Below are 12,954 nucleotides of genomic sequence, written 5' to 3' on the forward strand. Positions count from 1 at the left end.
GGTTTGGCATCTAAAAAGAAAATATGGAAGTCTATTTTAGAATTAAATTTGTCATTAAACAGTAACTTCTAGTATATATTTTTCCACATCGTGAATAAAGTCGGACTGTTTTTCAGTTCTTGGCTGCCACTGTTCTAAACATCAGAGTGTATAAATTTGCAGATTGCAAGCTTAGATCTATTTTCTTTGCATCTAAACCAGCTAGCATGGAAAAGCTTGAGGCCAGATCTTAATCTCACACAGAAATTAATTGTATTCTCCGCACTTTGAAAGTTTTCAAATCGAATCGTAAAAACGTGTATCAGCTTGTAGTACAATTACTGACTGAAGAGCTGGGTAGACCTTGGAGATGCACCACCTGAGGCTCCACTGCACTCGGGGGTCAGCGGTAGTTTCCTCCCAAACCCACCACAGGATGAGGACAGAGCTCCAACACAGCAGCTCCCAGCTCTCCTGCGCACGCGTATAAGACATCTGAGATGATTCATTTCTGTATCTGTGTTCCTCCGTGGTTCTGCAGCCCCTGGAGAAGGCACGTCGCTGACGCTCCTCGGCGTACGATCAACAGAGCATCCCAGTCACCTGGCCGTACCCGTACCACTGGGTCAGCACGTTCACCTCCAAACTGAAGAGGGGACCTCCAGTGCCCTCGCTGGCACTCGAGCAGCAACGGGTATGGGTACGCACCCATCTAATGCTTGTACCTGACCATTCCGCTCAGCTGTACTAGCAAACAGCACAGCAACAGTGCCATACCGCAGCATCGTTTCTAACGAAACACTAGTAAGCCAGATCAAGTGCTCAGGGGAAAAAAAAAAAGTTTTTCCCAAGAATCCGAATTGTTCATGGTTTTTTCTATTACTATGCTGAATTCTAAGTTTCTCTATGTTTAACAGGAAAACAGACAACTTCTTTAGAAAGCTATTCTGAAAATATTTAATTTTTTTTTCCCCCTCAAATTGCCCACCTCTTTTCTCTATGGAGCCCCTAAACACTTTGTAGCTATAGCTTCCATTAACTTCACAATAACTTCACAACAAATACCAATAACACATAAATGTTCATAGGGTTGGGTGGGGCTTTTTCCCCATTTTAAAATCAAACAACTGAAACAAGAAGTATAAATCAAGGCTAAATACTTCTCCGTGGGGAAAAAAAAAAAAAACAATAATACAAAATCAGGAGAACCCAGATCCATTAGCTTCCCAAAGTCAGAAAACACAGGTTTAGTTGTAGAATTAAAGACATTACGCTGTTATCCAGAACCTGAAGTCATGAGGAATCCTATAAATACCTATATTACCCTGCATTACAGGATTTGTCCTCATCACCACTGGGCACATTGCACCTTCAGCCTACCACATTTCATCATAAATCCCGCAACAACACGGTATCTTTGTGCAGTTCCTATTCTCTGTAACCCGGTCTGCCATAAATTGGGTCCTCAGCCGCGTCAGCTACAACAGATTTCTGGTACGAGGTGAGAAACAAAAGGAAAACAACCCAGGGGAGGATGCTGCAGAAAAGGCATCTATCCTCCAGGAAGCTTTTGCTGGAAGACAAATGCACATACCAAGCTCACAACAAGATTTCAGATATTTCTTAGCTTCACGCTAAATACTTGCCCAAGCTACAGTAGTTTCTGCAGACCAAGCTAATTAAAAAGGAGTTAAAACAATGTAAAATAAAAGTGTTAACAGACAGAAACAGCATCTCCCCTAACATATTTTTAATTAAAAAAAAAAATATTTAAAAGGAAAAAAAAAAAAAAATCACATTTACATCAGGAATATCACCATCAAGCCTATACTGGCTAAATAAAAGGCCTTGTTACTCCGGTTCTTTAGTGTAAAGAATAAACTCAAAGAAATCAAGCTCCTAAGCATTTCACTGTATCTACCTCCAAAAGAAACTTATATATTCACATTAATTATACATTCACTACTCTAACAAGGATTCAGTCCAAGTGCTGCTTTATTCATGCTAACCAACCCTTCACCCCTCCAAGCACCTTTCAAAAAATACTATGGTCGCAGATCATTGAAAATACAACACAAAATCCAAATCTGGAGAACAGCACTGGCAACAAGTCATTTCATTTTCATGGAAAAATGCCATCCCACATGTTAAGCATTTAGAAGAGAGACATGCAGAAATCCTCCCCATCACCCCAATCCCAATGCACGTGAGTCTCAAAACAAGAGGGATCCCAAAGCAGTGCTTATTACAGCTATTGCAAACCTGTCAATAGGGACTCAGAGCTCTTTCATGCTTATCCCATGCAAAAAAAGGCAAAAAGGTTGGACTGCTTGCTGTCGTTGTCCCCCTTGCCTCACGACTTTAACGGACACGTTTAGAGGTCAGAAAGCAAGCATTACAGGCACACAAACCACTGATTTCCTGCTAGATCTCTCTGATGGCATTTGCACGGTACGTGTTGGGAGAGGAGGCGATAGCAGTTCAAGGCAGAATTTCATAGCTAAACAGTTGTAATCTCCTCCGTGTTAGAGTTCTTGTTTAAAAAAAGCTAAGTGATACTATGCAGACGTGAGTATTGCCATGTCTCCGAATCTTGCGGCTGAAAGAGTTTAATTTATGGTTCCTACTGCTGAAGGTTCCTCCTTTCCACACCTCTCTCGGAAAACACTGAGAAGCACATTTGTACGAATGCTCTCCTGAAATTCCATTCAATCAAATCGCAACAAAAAAAAAAAAAACCCCAAACCATAACCGTTGTAATGCACATTAACACATCCGAAGGGGACCCTTCTCGCAGAGAAGCCCAGACATACGTGTGTAGCAGTCATCTCAGAACTGCTCCGACTCAACGCATGATTTCACCACAGCTACATCAAGCCAGAGATGTGTGAGAAAATCTCTAACAGCAACACTTTTCCTTCCATTCCACATGGTCAGGTTTCCAATATCTACCGCTCCTGGAAAGGTATTAGGTCACAGAATCACAGAGTCGTATAGGTTGGAAAAGACCTTTAAGATCATCGAGTCCAACCACAAACCTAACACTACCAAGACCACCACTACACCATGTCCCTAAGCACCTCATCCAAATGTCCTTTAAATACCTCCAGGGATGGCGACTCAACCACTTCCCTGGGCAGCCTGGTCCAATGCTTGATAACCCTTTCAGTGAAGCAAAATTTCCTAATATCCAGTCTAAACCTCCCCTGGCGCAACTTGAGGCCATTTCCTCTCATCCTGTCACTTGTTACCTGGGAGAAGAGACCGACCCCCACCGCTCTACAACCTCCTTTCAGGTAGTTGTAGAGAGCGATAAGGTCTCCCCTCAGCCTCCTTTTCTCCAGGCTAAACAACCCCAGTTCCCTCAGCCACCTCTCATCAGACTTGTGCTCCAGACCCTTCACCAGCTTCGTTGCCCTTCTCTGGACACGCTCCAGCACCTCCATGTCTCTCTTGTAGTGGGGGGCCCAAAACTGAACACAGTATTCGAGGTGCGGCCTCACCAGTGCCGAGTACGGGGGCACGATCACTTCCCTACTCCTGCTGGCCACGCTATTTCTGATACAAGCCAGGATGCCATTGGCTTTCTTGGCCACCTGGGCACACTGCTGGCTCATATTCAGCCGGCTGTCGACCAACACCCCCAGGTCCTTCTCTGCCTGGCAGCTTTCCAGCCACTCTTCCCCAAGCCTGTAGCGTTGCAGTCAACCATGCCCTACCTAAATGACTAAGTCTACAATTCCAAGCCACTCCAAAATTTGTCTGTTAGTTACAAAACCCAGAGGTACTGTAAGATCTATAATAACAGTCTAAAAAACATGGTTAGTTTTCAGAGGTGGCATCCATCCTCAAAAACTGAACCTGCAGGAGAAACCTGCAGCTTTATTCTGCCATTTTTAAGCAGAACTTGCCGATGAAATTCCGTGGTCTAATTAACTAAAGATCCATATAAGGCACACAACAGGAAACCTCTTAAGAAAATGGCATGGTCTGCTTGTGACCAGGAAGGTAGGGGGGGAAGGAAGGGGGGATTAAGGAAGGGAATAAGCGGGAAGGAAACAACCCGCAGCCCACCCTACTGCCCTTGTTTTTTGTACAGCGACGGGCACAAAGCTCGCCAGAACCCCGACGTAAAAGCGACACTTTCTGTCGCTCTTGAGAGAGGAAAAAAATCGTACCATACAGTAAACTGTAAGCAAACTAATAGTTCTACCATTCATTTTATGTATATTTGGGACTGTTAATTCAGTTACGCTTGTCCGCGCTTGCTTACCTCAGCAGCTGACTGAAATTACGCGTTTTAAAACAATTTCTATTACCCTTATGTCGTAATTTCATTAAAAACCATAAAAAGTGGTGAAATCATTACCTCTTATGTTTGGACAGCAAATATAAATTTCTCTTGTTAATAGACATTTTCTCGCGTTTGTGTCCTCAACTCAGAATAAAGAAATCCAACTCTTTTGTCTTTAAAATTATGAAGTTCTCATGAAAAAGCATTTTCATTTACTTTAACTAGACCACATTTCTGGGCCTAACTAATTTACAGCGTCCCTTTGGGGAGCCAAATCTGGGGCTTAGAAGCATTTGTGACTTTAATTTATCCACTGGGTTTCAAACTCCCAATTTTCCCAGAGGATTATGAAAGCCTGCCAATTTAGCTTGATGCATTAAAACTGTTTACACAAATCCAAAATACATTCATACATAAAACAGTTGGTTTCAGCCCCCCCTCCCCCCCCCCTTTTTTTTTTAAAGCCCGAGGAAACTGGCAGGAGAAGTGGGAACCAACTCCAGGCTGGAGCGCGGCATTCACAGCTACGGGCCGAGTTTCAGTGAAACGAGAGAGAATTGGGAGAGAGACAACAGCGACTGTTTTTCTTTAATTTAATACAACATCTGAAATCCATGGTAGTTGTACCTCTCCAAAAGATATCTTAACTGTTTATAGAGCATATCTACATTGCTTCCTCTCTTGCCCCTTCCATTGCACTTTCATTATGTGTAAGAGTGCAGCTCCAGAAAGCTAAAGAAAATGTATATAAAAACAAAGAGTAAGCCTACTTCTACAATAGGACAGATTTGCACTTCAAGAGTATCCTGCCTAAAAGCTGCAAGACCATGCAATCCATGTCATTAGACAGGGCAAAAAGGCAGCATGGGCCATCACCAAAGAAAGAAACTGGATTCTCCAACACTTGCTAAAAAAAAAACAAAACCAAAAACTTGTCCTTCCCAACGAACAGCACTGTCATGCAAAGTAGAGCAGTACAGACACTAACAAGTCAGGAGAGTAGTCAGGAAACCAGCAGTTAAAGAACATCTAGACACAGCTATATTTAGTAAACAAGTTAGGCTGAAACTATTGAGGATGAGCAGAAGAGGCAACCCACTGAGAGGCAAAACAATCAAAAAAAAACTAATAAAAAAACCCTAGTTCATCCAAGCCAGTAAGAAGTCTTAGGGCAGAAAGCTTAGGAATAATATTATTACAATATTACATACTGAGGGTATGTAGCATGAATACTTACAACAAGGAGCAAAAAGAAAAAATATTAAATAAAAGTAATAAGTAAAGGGGAGCAGGAAGGAGGAAGAAAAGAAAAACAAAAACCATGAAGAAAAAAAAAAAAAAAAGAGCAAAACCAGAAGATAAAAACATTTTGTATGTTCCAAGATTTAGCAATAAACTCAGGCCTTTAATGTCTCTGGTGTCTCTCTTCACATCCCACCCCTCCAGCAGCACCACCCATTTACTGCCACTGACTGAGTTACCAGCTCCCACGGCAAGCTTGCCCATGGCAAGCTTGCCCGCGAACACAACCTCTCCGGACCAGAGTGCATGCACGTGCGTCTCCTAAAGATGACTTGAAACTCTCAGAAGAGCTTGCCCATCACCGCGCGGTGTTTCCAGGTATCCATCCTTCAGCACCCCGTGAAAGAAAACCCTAGGAAACCAAAATTCTGCATCCATTTCAACAAGCAGATGAAAGAAAAAAAGGCTAACAGTTCCTCTTTAAACTGTCGGTGCCTGTGCTCACTTGTTTACAGAGAGGAAAAGCGAGGCAAGCAGTGGCTCCACCTGAGCTCCTAAGTAACAGTAGAAAGATTTCTTGAAAAGGAAGTTAGTGAAGCTTATAAAAAGTTGTTTATCAGGTGATTCTCATCTCCTAAACAGAAGAACGTCCCTACTAGAAAAGCTCAACACTAGCAAGAGCAGAGACTTGCACTGTCATCGTACATGCCATGTGCTATAAAATTAATTACCCTCTAACACCCTTCCTATTACATTATGTGTGGGTAAAACGGGATCGACATTCTTGGCCTTAAAATCGCATTCATTAAGGATTAGCTTTAGCAAGGACCTGAAGAGAGAAGGGAAAAATAAACCTCAATAATCGATAGAAATCACACCAAGAAGGGAAGCAGCTCCTCTGAAGAGCAAGGAGTGGCATACAGATCTCCCTGTACGTTACTAACAGCACAACTAGCAACGTAACGCTGCTTACAAAACAAAATGATGCTTCAGAGGATTTGTAAGAGCACTGTTCTTGACCAATTTCTTCCCTCTTACATACCTCACGATCTAAAGCACAGGAAAAAAAATCCTTTCAGAGTTGGTTCTTCAGACAAGAGAAAATTCTGTCAGATAACTGTACTTCCCATACCAAAAATATTCAGTCAAAGAGTATGAAAACACACTGTGAGGCCAAAAATTCTTCTCAGCATCCCAGGCATTAAAAGCCTTTCTAAAGGAGAGAGAAGAGAGCCTTTCTAATAGAGGCTCCTGCATTTGGGATTCCGTTTCTTTTTTTGTTTTTAAAAGCGAGAGTGTTACTCACAACCAGGCCAAATATTGCCAGTTGCTCTGTGCAAAAAAAGGATTGTTTTTTAAACACAAGATCCTTTGCTTCTCAGCTGGCTACAGAGCGAAGGGTTCCTCCTCGCTGCCCGTTAACTAAAGCCCCTTTTAGCAAAAGGTGGACCACCACTGAGTTTCGAAAGCAAACAGCCCGTCTTCCTTGCTGCTTTAGTTTAATCACCCCTGGCACAACCCCTGGCAGGGTAGACTGACGTCCTGCCAAAGCTTTTATTTTTAAGAAGACTAGCACACTGACAATAGCACGCAGCAATCCCACGAACAGAGCCCCGTGAATTAAGCTGAGCTCCCTGTCGCTATGAGCAATTGCGCTGCAGCACCACGGCCGCTTTTGCAGTCTAGACGGGCAACCGTAAAACTTCAGATTCTAGCCCAAATAAATGACAAATACCCTAATTCGCTGTAGTCATTCCACACGCTCATTTTTCTCAGTACTGAACCCAGCCAGAGATGAATCACGATGCACATACACTCCCCAGGCTCAGAGCACCAGTGACCGCAAGATCCTCTCTGCTTGAGCTCTCCTGACCCCTCTAGCATACCTGCCCACGCATCGCTGGGGGCTTTAGAGAAGAAGACTTACGGGTTTTAGCAAAGCCATGGGTTCAACAGACACCGTTGGCTCTTCAAATGCAGAGGAGCAGCACACGCTCATAACACTGCCTCCGCAGCTACCCGATGCAGACCTGACATAGCCATGGAACAGGAATGGTTTCCAACAACTTTTATGCAATACCCAGTATAAGAAATGGGGGGGGGGGGGGGGGGAATTGGGAGCTGACCTACATGCCACCCCTCCAGTAAGTAGTTAGTACATATACTGCAGTTAGTAGCAGTACATACATAGTGACAGAACAATATGTAGATCCTACATAAAATGAAAAAGTGAATCTTTCTTATTATTTCTCCAGCTCTCCCTCCAATAACACCCACAGCAGAGCAAAGCATTGGTCTCTACTTAGTCATAGCTCTCCTTTGCCTTCTAGTTCTCTGAAAAAAATACGTAAGTTCAACTAGTCTTCTTTTAAAAAGAAATCCTAAATTATTCTGCTTGCCTGAGACTTCAAGAGAAGATTGATTTTAATTTCTCTGTGAAAATATTTTCAATCATAGAGAATTTTTCAGTAAAGACTACTTCTAGGCTTCAGGGCATCCTGCACAGCTGCACAACAACCACAGTTTGAATTCAGAAGTTGAGACCTCTTCATTTATTTTTATGAGTTACTATTCTGCCACAGACCTCATCGCAGGACGGAGTCCTGCTGAAATGCTTTATACCATGTTATCATCATAGGCTGGTGACAAACTTGGAAACGGCTGTAGTCATTTTTTATACTGTAATCTGATGAATGCTTCCATATCTTTGTTTACAATACGTTATTGTTACAGAGCTCAATTAGCAGAAGCTTCCTCAGAAGGGAAAACAATGCAACAGCTAAAAGCCATGGAAAACTGTCCACCAAAGAACAGCCCTCACCAGCCCCAGGCAGCCTGTCGTGGCTTACTCTTCCTAAGCCTAAATCTAGTACATCTCACACCTTAGCCAACTAACCCTACAGAAAGCAAGATAAATGAACAGCTTAAGAGGTGCCACAGAAAAGTGACAGGGTGAGAAATGCTTCGTATTAAGACAGCACTCCGAGACACCTTTCAGCTGAAGGTGGGCATTAGCTGCACCAGAGAAAATACCAGCTCCAGAAAGTTAAGTTTTAGGCCCAAGAAAGGCATCCCCCTCCAGGCTGCAGCAGGTTCACAATACAGCAGAGCCAAGCTAAGAGCGGCCAACTGCACAGTGCCACCACGTCCCACCCAGCCCCGGCTGAGGGCTCCTGCCGCTTCCCTCCCACCACCCGTCACGCTTCTCCTACACGCCGACAAGCCAGTTCAGGGAGAAACCCACCAAAACACCTGGGGGGAGCAGGAAGGCTGTAAATGAATATAATCCATGACGACACATAAAAATCAAAATTATTGTTGGCAAAACTGTCAGCCTTCTACAGTCCTACAGCCCTCTGATGGGCATCGCCGAACCAGTTCACCGTGGGCTCACAGGCACTGGCATGAGGGTGGATGAGATGCAAGGCAGTAGTTCGCAGCACAAAGAGGGGGTTTTTTTGGTAGAACTCCCTTGCTCGATTCTTTTGGTGGAATTAACAGTGCTTTCTTTTCCCTGATGCCATCTTCAGGTTGTTTGATCAGGACCCTAAGACGCCAGAGAACTGGGCAGAGCCAGAGCAGACACCCATGCTGTGCTCCTGTCTCGGCCAGGGCGCAAGGCAGGAGCCCAGGCGCTCGGTCCAAGTTCCCAGACTTCTTGTTCCCATTCAGAAGCACATTCGTTCACTTCAGGGGATGCATCTGAAAAAGCAGATGGCCAAAATCCATTGAGCCCTCTGACGACCGTTGTGTTGGAAATGCTCAAATGTAAGGTATGACTGTCCTACTTGAGACAATAAATGGGATTCAATAACCACTTTGCTACTGGTGATATTCAAAAGGTACTGAAGTCCCAGTAAATGTGAAATAGCTCAGTGTTTTATCAAAAGAGTAAATCAATACCTATTTCAGCTGTGCAAGTTAACTCATAATAGATTTTTTTTTTACTTTATACAGTAATTGTATACTCTTAAGTAGAGTGCTACATAGGCATTTACTAAACCAATAACCAAAATAATTTTCTAAATTACATATAAAATGGTTTCTTTCATCTGTTTATTCTCATAAAAATTTCAATGTGGAAGCCAAAAGAAAACAGCTGCATAAAGTATTTTCAACTGCAAGAGACATGCAAGAAGGTATTTCTGCCTGTGCTGGAGGGCACAATCTGTAATAACATTTTGCCTTCCAGATAATGACAGGAGGCATTAAAAGGACAACTCGCTCTCTAATAAGCTCGCTCGACTGGTTGAGCACGCACATACATAGATAGCGCAGTTTTGCCAACAATAATTTTAATTAATTTTTACATTTCATTCTAAATTACATTAATTTATGGCCTTCCTAAAAGACATTTAGCAGACAGCTAATTAAATTCAAGCCATTAGATTTTAATTAGAGATGCTTAAAAAAAAAAAAACTCAGAACAATTCACACATCTTTGTGAACACTACATGCTCGTTAGCAGCTAGAGCAACCACCAAGTGATTATAAATACAGAAGAGGCCTAAGCAGCATGATTCAAACCTGAAAACAAGAAAGTCACATCAAGTTTCATGCTTCAAAGCTAAAGTTTCTGGGAATGCCCTCTCCTCAGCCCAACTCCAGAAAACCACTGTGCATCAGTGCTTGCCATAAAAGCAAAATCAAAGGCCAACTAACAGTGAGTTTCATGATATACAGTTTAAAAGGTTGAGCTGAGCTTAATCCTCATTAAATTCTAATAAAATCACAGTGCCTTCCTGACCAAACAGATTAAAGGTCCAGATGGAGCCTCCCTGCATAAGGCAAGCGGGATGCTCCGAGCAGCCGACCGCCGCTCCAGCGCAAGGTGCTGGGCCACCCAACCAGCCCCAGCCGTTACTCCGTGAGCAACCTCCGCTCAGGAAAATGACGCTTTATTATTTCAAAATAATTGGGTTTTTTACACTTACAACACAAACCAGTTATTTCTAAGTACCAACCTCAGCGGGGCCAGTACTCCATGAGTTAAAAGCAGTATCGGTGCCCTTTGAGACCGAGATCAGTTCCACTACTGGGTAAAGAGGTTCATAAATATTAACCATGACACATTTGCATATGTCACCCACAGGCACAATCCTCCCTCTGAAAACCAGGAACAGAACCCGTACAATTCCTCCGTGTGTCGCTTTTTGATCGTCAGGTATAAAATGACCATGGAAGTTACTTGAGCAAGGAGAGTGTATCAGGCAAAGAGCCAAACTACCAAAGCATACTGTTAATTACGGTGCACCAGTTTGGTTTGGACAGGTGCCCAAAATGCTGGAGTTGACATTTCAAAAACCTGAAAGGTTAGGATCACACTCAGAAGTATTTAAATGAGTCAATTTTTCCAGAAAATTGAGAACTATTCACTATTATTACAGATTTCACAGGAGTGCTGTAAAAATAAACTAATCTAATTTTTAGAGGCACAGATTTATTCTTCTACAAAAGATGGAGCGAGTTCAACCACGAAATGCCTGCAATAGATGCAGCAGCGCTGAAAGCGAACGAAGAGAGTGGCAGGTAGGCACCACACATAACGTCACCGCAAAGCGAATGGTCAGACCTACGTTACCCTTATAATTTGCAGAAAATACATAGGAACGTACACGCTTTGTAATTTTTACATTTGGATACATCTTCAGTTCACACTTCTAATCAGGACGACTTCATGCTACATGCACCTTGTCGTCCAAATCATTCAGAAAGCGGGCTGGCGAAGTATTTTTTCTTAAAGAAACTGATGACCATTTGCCATAGCCTTAACAAAACCGAAGAGAACGCAGCCTGTCAAGTTTTCTGGAAGCGTTTGGATAAACAAGTAGTAAATATTTTCGATCACAGCGCAGCTCCGGGCAGAGGAACCTGACGCTCAGGGAGCCAGGGCTCCTGGGGCACACGGAGGGATGCGCGGCCGCCGGGAAGGCGCTGGCTCCCCCCCACCGCCGCCGCCTCGGACACTTCCGCGGACACCGCCACCGCTCCCAACTTTGAAGGCGGGCGAGCGAGCGAGCACGGCAGCCGGCCCACGGGGAGAGCTGCTCCCCGCCTTCCCGGGGCGCCCCGCGGCAGCGGCGCTCCCGGGGCTCTCGCTGCGACACCCGGGCCCGCTGCGCCCGGCCGGGGTCCCTCCCACCCCCGGAGCAAAAGGAAGGGACGAAAAAGAAAATACCCATATTAAAAAAAAAAAAACAAAAAACAAAAACAAAACACCAGCCCAAACCCAAGCAACTAACTCTGGGGAAGCGCAAGCCCACGGCGAGGGAAGAACAAAGGAGGCAAGTGCAGCCGGAGCTCTCGCAACAGATGGTTTGAAGCTGACCAGATTTCGCGCTGGCATCCCCTCCCCTCCTCTCCCTCCCCTCCGCCGCGGCACGGGCGGTGTTTGCACGCACCGGCCCGCCCGGCACCGCGTTCCCCCCGGCCGCCGCCGCTCAGGGCAGCCCCCCCCGCCCGCCGGTCCGGTCCCCGCCGCGCAGCCCCCCAGCCCAGCCCAGCCCAGCCCAGCCCCAGCCGCCGGGGCCGGCACCCCCGCCGGCCGCAGGTGCGCGCTCCCGCGGCAGGGCGGGCTGGCGGGCGGCTGCCGGCACGCTTGACCCGTCCCGTCCCGTCCTCTCCCTCACGCTTCCCGCCGCTCACCCAAACTCCCGGCGAAACCGTCCATTTTGTGTGGGGCGAAGCCGCTGTCGCCGGCCGGGACAGGTTCATTCACCCGCGGAGCGGCGGCAGGCGGCGGCGGCGCCGCAGCCCGGCGCTCATGAGCCGCCTGGGGCAGCGGCTCCCGCGGCTCCCCGCGCTCGGCGGCGGCAGGAGGCGGCTCCGGCGGCTCCTCCTCCTCCTCCTCCTGCTGCTGCTGCTGCTGCGGGGCCGGCGGCGGCGCTGCCCGGCTCCCTCCCCGCGCCGCGACCCCAGCACGGCAGCTCGTGCCGAGCTCCTCCCGCCGCCGCCGCCAGCGCCGCCCCAGCGCCCCGTGCTGTCGTGCTTCCGACTCCGCCCGCCCTGGCAGCCGCCGCTTCCCCTGCGGGCGGGCCGGCCCCGGCCCCAGCCCCGGCCCCGGCCCCGGCCCCCGCCGGCGGGCAGCCCCGGGCCGCCTCCGGCTGCGGCTCCCGCGCCCCGCCGCCGCGAGAGCTGCGGCGGCGGCTGCTGCTGGCCCGCTGCGCCGGCAGCGCGGGTCGTAAAGGGGGGCGGTGGGCTGGGTTGTGAAGGCGGGGACGGTGGGCTGCTGACCGCAGCTTTCGGCCGGGGACAGCGGGGGTGCCGGTGCCAGGCCTCGGTCTTTGCCAGCACGCCTTCTCCGGGATAAGGCACTTCGGAGTCACGGCGCGGTTTCCCTTCAGAAGTTTACGCTATCGGGCAGTTTGTGGGAGGGTTAATTGGGCGATTTGATATAATGATCCCAGCCATCAAAACAGATTTGCTTAGATTAATCTAAA

At 46.6% G+C, this 12,954-nt stretch overlaps 1 protein-coding gene across 2 annotated transcripts in view; it reads right to left on the bottom strand.

Annotated features, from left to right (window-relative positions):
• The window catches only part of EML4 (EMAP like 4), a 168,411-nt gene extending 155,917 nt beyond the window's left edge, over window positions 1–12,494 (bottom strand). The window contains exon 1 of one of the 2 annotated variants that reach the window (XM_075496313.1): window positions 12,161–12,494. In XM_075496313.1, the coding sequence (XP_075352428.1) occupies window positions 12,161–12,185 (25 nt within the window). In that variant the 5' untranslated portion in view covers window positions 12,186–12,494. The remainder of the gene's footprint in view (window positions 1–12,160) is intronic. The other variant, XM_075496312.1, reaches the window with a different exon arrangement.
• Window positions 12,495–12,954: the final 460 nt, after the last annotated feature.

This window comes from Mycteria americana, chromosome 3 (assembly GCF_035582795.1).
Source record: "Mycteria americana isolate JAX WOST 10 ecotype Jacksonville Zoo and Gardens chromosome 3, USCA_MyAme_1.0, whole genome shotgun sequence".
NCBI classification, from domain to species: domain Eukaryota; kingdom Metazoa; phylum Chordata; class Aves; order Ciconiiformes; family Ciconiidae; genus Mycteria; species Mycteria americana.